General features: G+C 44.3%; 1 protein-coding gene across 1 annotated transcript in view; it reads right to left on the minus strand.

Moving 5' to 3' along the window:
- Positions 1-256: 256 nt before the first annotated feature.
- Positions 257-13,639, minus strand: part of GRIN3A (glutamate ionotropic receptor NMDA type subunit 3A) — a 95,447-nt gene continuing 82,064 nt past the window's right edge. Inside the window, exons 8-10 of the mRNA XM_065406674.1 lie at positions 7,061-7,225; positions 4,916-4,989; positions 257-593 (exon numbers count right to left, since the gene is read on the minus strand). Coding sequence (XP_065262746.1) covers positions 257-593; positions 4,916-4,989; positions 7,061-7,225 — 576 coding nt within the window. The remainder of the gene's footprint in view (positions 594-4,915; positions 4,990-7,060; positions 7,226-13,639) is intronic.

Raw genomic sequence — 13,639 nt, forward strand, 5'->3', positions numbered from 1 at the left:
GCGGTCTGGGTGCTCGCAGCTCTTCTAGTGCGAGGCTACCCCTTAGATGTTCACGGAACGAATGAGAGATTCAGTCTTATGAAAGAACCAGAACTGTTCTAGGAACCAGGAATAAGTTTCCCGCTTGCTGTTGCAGTGTCTGCTTTGCAGGACGGAGGCTTTATGAAGAACATATTGCTCTTTTTATTCCCAGGTCTCTTTTCTGGCTTTACAAAAGTGCATTGCAAATTGTACAGGGGGCCGGAGGTGTGGTGGCCTAGGGCTCTGCAGTCCTGTTTGTCCTCTGATACTCTTCCAGCTCAGTTTTTCTCTTCATGGCTAGCTGCAGCTCCTGCTTGATCGCTTGAATCTGCTTCTCTAATTCAGTGAGCTCTTGGATCACTGAGGTCCTAGCAATATTCAGGGGATCTGCTTTCCCATTCGTTGTCAGGGGTGCTGGAGTCTCTCCTCTCAGTTGGGGTAGGGGTATGTCTTGGTGCTGTCTGAGGGTCACTTCGTTTTGCCCTTCCTCACTGCATATGTATTTCCTCCGGTGACAGTTGCCTGGGTTGGCAGTGTTCCACACCGCATGCTGGCTGTTACCTGTGTTGGACCTGCACAAAGAATCACTCTTTAAAATGAAACCATAACAGTTGCAGAGAGGGCTTTTCCCTGAGGCCTGCCCAGCATTCCCTGCCTGTGCAATATCCACCATTAAACACCTGAGCTGCATTTCAGACCTCACCGGCGTTTTGATTTATTTCCCCAAAAATGGCTTTACAGAAGGGCCATGACTCCAAAAAGCTCAGCTGACCTGATTAACCTTTTTTTGATTAACCTTCTGGCCGGCACAAATCATTTTGGCCGAAGAGGAAAAATCTGAACATGCAGTAATTTATATAGCACTTTGCATCTTCAAAGGGCTTAAAAACAATGACTGATTAATCTTCCCCCGGCCACAGTGAAGTAGGTAAATACCATCATGTCCCATTTACAGACACCATTTTACAGATGATGAAGAGGTTCATTTGCCCAAGGCCATAGTGAATGTCAGAGCAATGTCTAGATCTCCAGAAGTCCTGGTGCCCATGCCCCTTCTCAGATCACTAAACCATGTACCATGCCTCTTCGGTGAACTTGAGTTGCTAAGTAGACAAATAAGGAACTTCTAATATGTGGCTCCCACTGGCAGAGAAATTTGCAGTGACACTGCATCCTAGATGCTCCCACAGTGTGTCTCAAATGATCAGACGAAGCCAGTCTGCCAGACTCCCTAACTGCTTGGAAACCACTGTGGCCCAGCTACTAGAGAACTTCAGTGATTCAGTCTTGAAGTTTTCCATGCTACCAAAGATGCCTGCTGTGAGAAAGACACTGACTTATTTAGCAAATGAAATCTACCTGAGCACCCAAATGACTTGCTATAACAGGAGACGTGGAAGCGTGAATCATTCTTATTAGGGATGGACCCAAACTGAAACCCAGGGTCCCCCAAATCCCCAAACACTGGGAGTTTCTTTATCCAAATCCAGATCTGGATCTGACTTTTGCAGCTGGCTCCTAATTCTGATAACGGACTGAACCAAACCCCTGCATCTGAACGCTCCTGGCCGTTGAGACATTAGAAATCTGGAGCCAGATTGCAATTTGGTGATTTGGGCTTATCTTCAGTCTCAATAAAACCAGAGCCAGTGAAAATCAGGAACATGAAAAAGCGGAGTATGTCACACTGATCTCGTGTGGGATCAAAGCTGAGGAGGGCTGACGGGGATTGTCTAACTAGCCTGCTTTTAAAAGGAAAACTGTCTATGGATCTGATATATCAGCTTGAGTGAAAAGTTAAAAGCATTTCGTAAGTTTATTTTCTTTCCTTCTTTCAGTTCATTAAAACCTGCTCAGCCCAATGCTCTAGGTGTACATACAAACATTTTACCAACTGCAATGTGACAGAGTCTGAGTGCAAAAACCTTCGCAAATCCCCCTCCTGCCACCGTCAGCCATCCCTCCCTCTGCCAGGAAAAGCCAAGAAGAACAGGGTGAGCTGCATGTGGTGTAACAGGGAATAAATGGGAAATGGGCCTATTGTGGCGGACATCTCACTGATGGCATTCCGCCTCCAGTACATTCACCGTCCAATCAGGAACTCTTCGCTGGGAGCTTCACTTTCCCTCCACTGGTGCAGTATTGGATGGGAAAAGAAGTGGTCCCAACCCATTTCAGGCTTTAAACCACAGCATGACTCCATCACTTCAGATCACACCCAGAAATCAATGGGCAGCTGGTTGGTGCAGGCTATGGCGCACTCCTCCTCAGGAACACCCCAGATGAAGCAGGTAGCCGTGTCCTGCATTCTGGGTGTGTTTAGGAATAGCACTCATGAGTGACTGCCTCTATCTTTCCTGCCTCTTACAACCCAAGACGAAAAGAGCCTTCACAGGGCTCGCCGGGTGCTGCTCGTGGTGGTGGGGAGTGTGAAGAGGGGATGGAGGCAGGCGCCGGTCATGGGCTCACCCATTTAGAGTTGGAGGTAAGCGGGTGCTGTGCTCGAGGCAGGTGTAAATGGAACCCCTGGCAGTCAGAGGGTGAGAATGTGCAGGTCTGCAGGCACTGTGTTAAAAGAGCCTTTCTGAAAATGATGCCTGAAGAAGATATCAGAGGACCCTCTCGAGGGAAATAACACAAGTTAATCCCATCGCTTTTCCCTCTCTGACCATTTGAAAGAGGACAGCCGCCTGGAGGAATAAGAGAGTGTTCTCATCTAATTAATTGGGGAGCTCAGCACTGTCCCTTCCAATATTAGGACTCATTACAGCTACGTTCCAGGTTACTGGGAGCCTTGAATTTAATTCACCAGGGTCCCGTCCACAGTGCAGTTAAAGGCTTGATTAAACACAAGTGTTTTTGAACAGGCTTGTTGCTAGTAGGGTTCTAATTAGAGATGGCAAAAGTGCCTTTATATAAAAAAACATCCTGTGGAGGAATCAGGGCCTTGGCGGTGTGAGCAGCACGACGTTTATTTTGTACCAGTCAGCTTCTGAAAGCAGCTTGTGCCTCCGAATGTTGTGCTTTTGAATTGATGAAGCTGCCTTGGGGTCAGACTGGGCTTGTTATGGGGAGGAGACAGAGGAAGAGTGTGGCCAGTAGAGAGAGAGACTGGCTGGCTCTTCCAGGGGAGTCAGGCTGGGATGATTTAGTTGGGATTAGGTCCTGCTTTGAGCAGGGGGTTGGACTAGATGACCTCCTGAGGTCCCTTCCAACCCTGATATTCTATGATCAGGTAGCCCTGCAGCTGATCCTGATCAGATGGCTGCAGTCAATTATCAGACCCACCCCGAGAAGGAGTTGGGTGATTTCTGTAAAGGACGGCGAGAGTTTTGCTGGGAAGGAAAGTACAGCAGGAGAGGAGGCAGCTCCTGTAGTAGACCCTGGAGAGAGTCAGACCCCAGGTAGAAAGTCTACAGGTACACTGGGAATACGGATCCAGCCTGTGGAGTCCCAGAGTGGGGGAAGGACTCCAGGGAGGAAGCCCTGAAGCTGAGCCACTTGGGCAGGAGCTGGGCCTCCAAGGAGAAAGTCTGGAGGGTCATTGCTGTACGAGAGGGAAGGGTAACCCAGGAAAAGTGAAGGACCTTTTTGTTCTGTGTTTTCTTTGGGATTGTTGTCAGTTTGTTATTAGTGGCCTGCCTGCCCGGGGGTGCTGAGGAGGCCAGATGTGGGGTGTTGTGGAGGCTGACCCTCTCTCATCTGTCAATCAACCAAGAATTTTTTCTTGGTGTCATTTCTGTGGCACCAAAATTTAACAAAACCCATGAGTAAGTGCTTTGATCGTAGCCACAGACAGGATCTTTCCCGGACGCTACTCATGGAGATTTTTGCTGTAAGTGGCCAGGGTGCTATCTTGACATCTCTCTGCATCTGTACTCCTCTGTAGGAAAGGAATGCTGCTATCTAGAAGTATTTCCTAGCAGTACCACATCAAAAAGATGGTATTGTTATGACCGGTGTCACTAGGTGGTGCTGTTGCATGACGGCTATGTCTATACCACTAATGAACGTGTGACTGTAACAGGTAGCCATATCCTTGCTAGCTTTAATTGAGCTAGGTGGGCTAAAAAAAACAGTAGTGAAGAAATGGTGGCATGGGATAGTCCCATCATTATGAGCCCACTGAGGACTTTAGGTTGCTGCCCATGGCAGGGTCTGTGTGTTAAATCTTCACTACTCTTGTTCGCTAGATTAAAGCTAGCATACGTATGCCTGCCCATGCTACAATCACACCTTCGTTTGTGGCATAGATGTACCATCGTCTTTCAAATTCTTTTTCTTAGTGTGTGAGCAAGTGTTTAGTCTTAGGAAGATGTGCTGTTGTATTGTCTTTGATTATGCAATGTTCTGTGTAGACACAGCTTCTGGAGACATGCAGCTGTGCAAACAGGAGGGGAGTTTGCTCTCTGAGTTGGTCTCTAATTAGAGTCAATGCCTGAGGTTGCTCCCTGTGATCTGGGCTGAGCTGAGATTCCTGGGAGAAGGGATTGCCCTGTATGCTATTTGACCATTTTAGGACTGGTGTATATCTGTGACTAGAACAAGTTACACTTAAGGTATGCCTAGATTCACAGCTGGCAATGAGCATGGGGGCTGGTATTGGGTTTTGGATTTATGATTGCAGTGTGGATAAAAAATACTAGGGAATCTATGTAGCTCTGTATTAAACTAATAAATATCCATTTTCTGCTTCTCTTTGGGCATCTAAAGAACTTCAGCCTGTAACAATATTGTTAGCTAATAGTCAAAGTACCATTTTTCTCTCTTGATTTATCTTTATCTCTGAGAGACGTTTAAATTCATGGTCCGATATCCAGTTCCAACAGATCTAGTTCCAAAATAAGCCCTTTTTATTAAAAAAAAAAAAAAAAAAAAAGCACACACAACTTACCTCTTTTCTACTTGTTTTGTCTTGGGTTGGTGTTTGTCCTCAGTGAATGAACTGTTTAATGCACGATGCAATCTCTAGAAGAAGTGAAACAGGGGAGTAATTAAACACAAGAAAAAAGAGCCCCCACCTCTGGTGGCAGGCAAACGACTGTCTTTGTGTGGACTCCACCTGAATGTAGCTTCTTATTTTGCACATTCCGGGATACAAACCCAATGCCCAGCTCCTATTCATTGTCATAAAGGTCTCCTATTTCTGGAGCAAGAGTGGTTGATTTCCTGATGTACACTTTTTTTTAAAGACCATCTACCAGAAAGTAATGTATCCATTAGATAAGATACCCCCAAGGCAGAAAGATAAATATATTTCCCCCACTTTATTACAAGCACCGTGCCAAAGGAGGCAAACCCACATTTTTATAGATGCATAGAAAGCTTGGGAACCAATAGATTGATAAACAAGATGTTACTTAGAATTCATGCTAGTTTGTAGCATATTAAAATGTTACTTAGAATTCATGCTAGTTTGTAGCATATTAAAATTCAAACTGTCCCAAAGCACAACGGGTTTTGGTTCAGGCTTTTTACACAAACGAGGTGTGTCTTTAAGAAAACAAACACGCACTGAAGAACAACAATCCTCCCCCCTCTCTTTTCATATTCTAGTATTTACAGAAAAACGGTTGTCTTCGCTTAATTTGGACTTTCCAACAATGACTCAGTCCTCAGACAACCAAACGAGGTCTTTCTCGAAATGCTTTCACCTGACTAGTGCTGTGTAAGATCCAAAGGTCCACAGCCATTCTCCTTTATAACTTGCTCTGTGCTACTGACAGAATTCAACTTGTTGCTGGAGTCGGGCTCTCACTGGACTTCGAGCAGCTCACTCTAGGTGAGATCCTCAGTTGGTGTAAGAGGACGTAGCTCAGTTAAGGTCAATGATAGTGCCTGGTGATACACCAGCTGAGGATCTGATAGAACGGACAGAGGCAATCTCTACGTTCTAGCAAACGCTGCTTTCGCTCAATTGTATACAGAAATACAGCCCAGGAGTTTCCAGGATGCCTCCTATGATCACCTCTAGAATGTGGTAGGGCTAGAGATGCCATCTTCCTCTGGCATATGGAAAAATAAGATACAAACATTCATGGGGGAAAGAGGGGGGAAAATACCCCAAGACTGACCCTGCTCACCTTGGGAAAGGCAGTCTCACAATGCAGCTAGCACAGAAAGCCACCTGCGCAGTGTTTGGGTTATAAAACAGCAGCGATTGAGAAGCAAAAAGAAGGGGGGGGGGGTGTTTCAGTTTACACTATGTACTTCGTAATTGCGAATATTTCAAGTCCCCTCTGATGCTTCTCTTTTCAATGTTAAATAATCTTGATCTCAAACTCTCATATGTAGTCCCTAGCATCCTTCTAACTCTAACCATCATTGACCTTCTCTGGACCTCTTCTGTGACTTCCTGACAGTGGCAGGACCAAATTAAACACAAACTCCAGATAAAATTGTACCATTATTCCATATCTACTGGTAGTGTTATTGTATAATTTCCTACATTGTTTTCTATCCCATTTTTAGTCCAAACATGCTGGCCTAGATTCTTATTTACATGAAGGCCTCTTTATACTACTAAAGGGCCTTAATGTAAATGAAAATAAGGCCTCCCATTTTCAGTGCTGCTGTATATTGAGCAGCGTATGTGGAAGTCTGGACTTCTCTTGCCAGTGTGCATCACCATCATCACTCCTCTGAGCCACCTAGCCCGCTTGGAGGCTACTTTGAAAACTTTGCCTGCAGGGCCATCCCAGTGTCTACTTCCTCCCCCTCCTCATTAGAGAGTGATTGACTGGTCTGAGAAATAACATTGATAATCTTTAATTGGTTCCCCTTGATACTCAATAACAGAAGGGGTGCTAGAGACACTGGACCTGCTCCGACCGAAGTCATTGGTAAAATTTGCACCAACGTCAACTGCAACAGGTTCTGTTAGAAGAGCAAATCTACTAATAATAATCTAGGCCAGAGTCAATGCCCATTGAAACCAACGGTAGAATTTCTATTGACTTCAGTGGCTTTGGATCAGGCTTTTACTGAACAGCTCTGGAAACATTTGATGGAATTACCAGCAAGCCTCTCAAATACCTACCTGGCTTGTATGGAGCCAGTATTTCAGCTTGGATTTCTTTTTGATTCGTGGTAGGACCAGTCTGTGTACTACATGTTCTCCAATGGTGGTGAGAATGGATAAGACAAATCCAACGCATAACATCACAAAGAGTCCGGAGAAGTGGTTAATGCCCATTTGCAGTGTCTGTGCAAAATAAAAATAAAATGCCCTCTTGGTGTATTTTAATATACATAGTACACATTGCATTTTCAAATGCGTAAATATCATCTCAGTGAGCATGCATTAGCCAAATCATAACAGGTGGATAATGGACTGATTCTCATTCTAAGGCCCCTTTATACCACCCTGGCTGCCTTAAGATTCTTTGCACTGTCAGAGTGGTGAAGAGGGATCTTGATGTAAATGTGAATCTGTGCCACTGATGGTTTTTCCTGGGAAAATTAGATTAGTGGCACATATGAGAATCCTATTCCAGTGGTAGCTATGCTATAATCTGGAAATACTAGCACTGCTTGGCCGAACATCATCCAAGGATCAAGGACCAAGGCTTTAGTCAGCAGAGAGTCAAGAGTGATCGTTAGTGGTTGTTTTTGTGTTTTAAAGGCAATGGTAATGATTTTCTAAGTGCAAAAGAGGGAAGTAATCAAGGAGAAACTGCAAGTAGATGTCATATTCATGGCAGCCTCAACTCCCTTAATTAACTAAGCTGCATATCCATCCTCATTTCATAGTCATGAAAGTTGACTGCAGTTAAGGAAAAGAGGAACAATTTTCTCCCCCACCCTGTAGTTTATAGGAAGTGGGTAGAATCCCTCTTAGTTTGTGAGCCCTCTAGTGGTGCTTGCTGTGTTCTAAGTTTTCGAAACCAAGCTGAGTGTGTGTGTGTGTGTGTGTGTGTGTGTGTGTGTAGTGGGGAAGGGGGCTAGGCCTTGCGTGTTGTGTATATTCAGTATTACTTAGTCATGTCTATATACGTGGTTATTTGAACCACATGGGGCCCATGCGGTTCCTTCATGTTATAGTCTTTGGTGTAATAGGGAATATTATGTCTGTTCTTTAATCATTGCCCCCAAACCAGCTAAGGAATATTGCCAAGAATAAAAATCAGTGCCCATCCATTAAAAAGAGATTCCCTATGGCTGTAAACAGAAGAACAGAATATACAAGTTAGCTAACTCTGGATCTCCAATAGAGAGGTAGGACTGTGTGTCTTTAATTCACACTCTTTGGGGGATATTATATAACCCTGGAGTGTTAGGCCCTGGCTATGCTGGGGTGTTTTGCATTGCTATAACTAGATCGAAGTGCAAATTTCACTTGTCTGGACAAGTCCCTAGATTAATCTTTGGATACATTCTTGGGGTTTCTTTTAGGGTTACAATGACATTTCCAAAACAGTAGTGGATTAGTGCCAAATCCACTGACGCTTAGTGCTGGAGGGTCTCCCCATGCATTTTGTTTCAGGAGATTTGTAGAGGAGTCTTTCCTTTTTCAGTGTTTTGAAGCACAATGATACAAGGTCAGAAGTGCCTCAAATAGGCAACAAATCCTAAGCAATTCACCCTGCTGGATTGGAGCATTTTGCAAATGCAGAGCTTCATTGCCACACAGGTATGTGACCAGTGCTATCCAGCATTGGGATGATCAATGTATTTGGGGTTCTCTGCTGAAAGCTACCTACTTATTCAATGTGCCCCTGGGCAGAATTTCTAGGAACAATGTGACTCTACTGATGAATCAGCGGTTCCAGGTGCTATAATAGGGAGTAGAAACGATTCTTCTAAAGAAAATAATTGCAAAACAGGAAGGATCATGAAAAACTTAGCAGCATCTTTGGGAGTAGCTAAAAGGCCGTAAGCTAAAAGCTTCACCATCATGGATGCTACCCCTACCCTCTCCTGGGATCCCCGGCCTTTGTCATCATGATCCTGAGAGATGTCTTAACCAGGCCAGAGAGAGGGACCCAGATGACCTTGCCATCTCTACTGGCTCCAGTTGAATCACAAACCCAACCTGGGATGAAATGGGATTGGACTTTAACAACAGATCCAGACCATCTCAATTAACCTCTTCTCTTTTCCCCATCTTTGAGGGGGCATTCCTTCTTAAAAAAAAAAAAAAAAAATTATATATATATATATATATATATATAAAAAAAAAAACTCCACCGAAAGGGAACATGCCCCTTTTTGGAGGCCATATGCGAAGTGGTGTTGGTGTCCATGGCCAGATATGAAGTGGTGCAGCAGCCTGTAGGCAGTAGAGATCCTTCAGTGGCCTGATCCGCTGGCTTTGTGGCTGCTTTAGGCTGCTAAGCAGCCATGTCACACCTGAGAATCTGGGCCAGAATAATAAAACGCTGGCCAACAAAGACCAAAACTTGTGACTAAATCATAGTCCTAATATCAACCGCCGCCAGACAACTGAAGGGTCCAGAATGTTCATCCTTGATCTTGTTCCATTTCAACACCCTTGAGACTGAGGTGCAGAAAAAAATATACTGGTCCTGATCCACAGCTGGCATAAATCAGTGTAGCTCCATTGTCTTCAATAGAAAGTGATTGGCCAGACCCTCAGTAGTGCCAAATATTTTGTCAGCCCTACTGAACTCATTCGCAGCGTAGCTGGGTATAGGCAAAAGAAATCTCAGCAATGGTGTCTCCGATGTATTGTTATTTGTTGTTTATGGTTCTTTAAATTGCCCCAAACAAGACATCTTTCTCTATTAGCCCATGAAATGCCAAAGCAAGCATGAAAAATACTTCATCTGGCGATAAAAAGAAGATAAACACAATGAAGCAGCCACCCATCAAAGGCCACACTTTAGAGATAAATTTTAGGAATAAGTTAAACAGGACAAGTAGGAGGGGGAGAAAATAATTACCACACTTTGGCTTGGAGAGTATGAAATGATTCAACACAATAACAGGTGTGCGAACTATTATAAATTGCTAATTTTCTTAGTGGTTTATACTGCACAACACAAAAATCAAGACAACAGAGATACAGTGCATCGTATTATACGTTGTGGTCTCATTTTACATCACCGCATAGCAGAACGCCAAGCTTCACTGCTCACTGTGTGTAATGCCAAGTATCAGAGAGGCAGCCGTGTTAGTCTGGATCTGTAAAAAGCTACAAAGAGTCCTGTGGCACCTTATAGACTAACAGATGTATTGGAGCATAAGCTTTCGTGGGTGAATGCCGACTTCGTCAGACGCATGTATTCACCCACAAAAGCTTATGCTCCAATACATCCGTTAGTCTGTAAGGTGCCACAGGACTTTTTGTGTATAATGCATACATGTTCAGCTCTATTTTCAGACAGAACAGACAGAATTGAATAAACCGTTTTTTCTATATCACAGCTCTCTTCTGAGCAGGATTGAAATGTACAACTGTGTGTCATAGGTCCTATACTGCCAGCAGAAATTCCCATATTTTTATTTGTATAATGTTTGTATTGCAGTAGTACCTAGAAGCCACAGATCTAGACCAGGACCCAATGTGCTAGGTACTGTACATCCACAGAACAAAAAGACAGTCTCTGCCTCAAAGAGTTTACAACCCAAGTTCAAGTGGTAGTAGCTGTGTTTTGGGAGCAAGAGGTTCTGAAATCTATCCCTGCTGTAGCTATGAAGTTCTGAGCAACCATAGTGGGCACTCAAGTGACAACTCTGCCCAAAAGATGGCCATGGAGGTATGATGCTTTTCATTACTCTCTCCAAACTGTTTGCTGCTAAGTAATGGGAAAACTGCAGTTAGAAAGGTGTAGAAATGCAAGAATTAGGAAAGTCCTATACATCCTTGGAGAGAGCGACGTACTAATCCCGCCCCTGCAATTCCTTGCAAAATGATAACTTTTCTAGTTTTGTGTATGCACATGTGCATTTTCCTTTTTAAAAGCTGATGGTTTGTGTTTAATGGTTCTGTGCACTCAATGCCACAAGTCACACGTAAGCAGACAAAAATATCAAGGTCGGGAGGAGAGCTGAGAATCAGCAGCAGTCTAGATATTCCTTTAAGCTTTGCCTGGAAAATCAACAAGTCCTCTTACCTTCCTGCTAAAGGAAATCATGCTGGTGTCCTCCTCCCTCTTCTTGGCTGTATTAGATTTGATGGCTAATCTCAGTCTGCTATCAATGGACCAACCTTGACTGTTTACAAACCTCATGAGTCTTCTCTGCAAGACTTTCCAGCAGCTTTATTACAGAGACAAGGTGGGTGAGGTGATATCTTCTACTGGACCAACTTCTGTTGGTGAGAGACACAAGCTTTTGAGTTTCCACAGAGCTCGTCTTCAGGTCACCTTGTGTCTCTAATATCCTGGGACCAACACGGCTACAACACTGTATACAGCAGCTTTATTGCATTCCATGATGATTTGCTGTTGAGGGCTAAACAGCAGCACTATTGATGTCTTTGTAATAACCATAATAAGTAATATCCTTTCTATAGCATCTTCCACCCCAGGACCTTAACGTGTTTGACAAGGATCAGTGGCTTAACTTTCATACCTCTGCGAGGTAGGAATCATTATCCCCCACTTCAGAGGGGGTAAGCTGAGGCACACACAGGTTAAATGACACGCCTGTGGCTGCAGGAAGATAGCGGCAGAGAAGGCAGATCTCCTGAAGCCTAGTTCTGTGCTTAATCATTAAAGCATCCTTCCTTCACTTCCATGGGGCCCCATGTGTGCTGGTTACTCTGTGTGCTCTCGGAAAGGATGTCGCATCAAAGTCACAAAATATATGTTTAGCCCCATTTATGTAGGTCATCCTTAATTTGGCATGGTCAAGAACAGTAGCCACAGCACTGAGGTCCAGATCCTAAAGGGTACTGAGGTGTCCAATTGCCGTTTGTTGCAATGGGAGTTAGGCACCTAAATGCCTTTAAGGATCTAGGCCTGAGACTCGAAGGGCCAGCTCTTCAGCTGGTACAAATCTGAGTAACTCCATTGAAGCCAGCCTGGCCTCAAGTATTTCCTTAGAGAAACAAATGTCTGTCTTGCTCTCAGTAGTTCAACATCGGTCTGGAAAAATATCCATGGACTTTGATAACAAATCTCTCTTCTTCCCAGCCAAATCCATAATCCAGTCCCTCTCAATAAGGGCGAAAGGAATGAGAACGAACACTCCATCAGCCCTCGCTTTGAAATCCAAGATCACGTCCTTAGCATCACCTGCTGATGAATGAGGTGCAGCATCTTTGCCTGATTCATTAAGTAATGAGCTAAGTGAGACCACTTGCTTTTTAGGAAAGGAAAGTCCTTGTTCAGTTTGAACAAGCTGCTTGAAATCCAAATCTGTCATCAATTTTCCAGTGTATTCTTTTAAGCTCTTCCTCGCTTTCCCAGTCAGCAGACTTAATACTCATATATGCAGAGCTGGGTGAATAATTGATTTCCCCCCCCCTTAGGTTGGCTGGCAATTTTGAAAAAAAAAAAAAAATGGTTCGGGTTGAATCGAACTGTTGTGATCCAGCAGCCTCCTTTGAGCAAAATATTATTGACTTAGAACAAAAGCATTTCAGAGAAAACGTATCTTAAAAGCAATAAATCAGAGTACACATATCTCTGGCCCTTTCTCAGGCTTACCATTCCCTGGATCTGGAAAAGCCTGGTTCTTTCTGACTCCTCCACAGAAACTGCCATGGTTTGTCTACACTGCAATGGAAGACCTGTGGCATGGCTGGCCCAGGTCAGCTGACTTGGGATCATGGGGCTCAGGCTGCAGGGCTAAAAATTGCAAGGAAGATGTGTGGGCTCGGGCTGGAGCCCAGGCTCTGAAACCTGGTGAGTGGGGTGGGTCTCAGGGCTCGGCTGGAGCCCAGGCTCTCTGTCTACACTGCAATTTTTAGCCCCACAGCCCAAACCCTGCAAGCCTGAGTCAATTGACCTTGGCTCTGAGACTTGGTGCCATGGGCTTTGTATTGTAGTGTAGATATAATCTCAGTGTCCGCCTGTTTTTCAGACAGCTGCTCACCATGGGAGTCCATGTATCTCCCCATAACCCTAACCTGAAGTGACCATCTCTCAAGATCCCAGGGGACAACAAGTTTCACTATTCAATCTTTGTCCTTCCTTCCACCTGGAGGGATGGTTTGGTGACATTGACACCTGTCTAGGAATAGCAGGACTGAGAGAACTAACTTACTGTACATGGGCCACACACAGACTGTAGAGAGAAATACCCTTCAATCACTCCTGAGCTTGAGCTGAACTGGTTTCCTAGAGAAGAAAGGCTCTAAAGCCCATTACTATGCTGTTGAGACATCCACACCCTTTCTTCAATGGCACATGCAATAATTACTCCATGTAAAAATACAGCCAGTGCAAACTTTGTCCAATAAACCAGGATGAGATTTTGGGTAATCAAATCGAGGTAAATTTAAGGAGGGAAATCAAGCCCAGCATTCAATTAAACAAACAAGAGAGAACCTCCCAAGAAATTATTCAAATGGAAGGAAGCCATGCAACTAACAAGAGATTCACGCAGAGAAAACACTTGCTATCCAACCCCGAGTCCCTCAAATATCCTAGTCCTAAAAGAATGCCACAGGAAAGAGAGAGAACAAACCGAACTCTCAATGGAGTAT

The sequence above is a fragment of the Emys orbicularis genome, chromosome 6 (assembly GCF_028017835.1).
Source record: "Emys orbicularis isolate rEmyOrb1 chromosome 6, rEmyOrb1.hap1, whole genome shotgun sequence".
Classification (NCBI taxonomy): Eukaryota; Metazoa; Chordata; order Testudines; family Emydidae; genus Emys; species Emys orbicularis.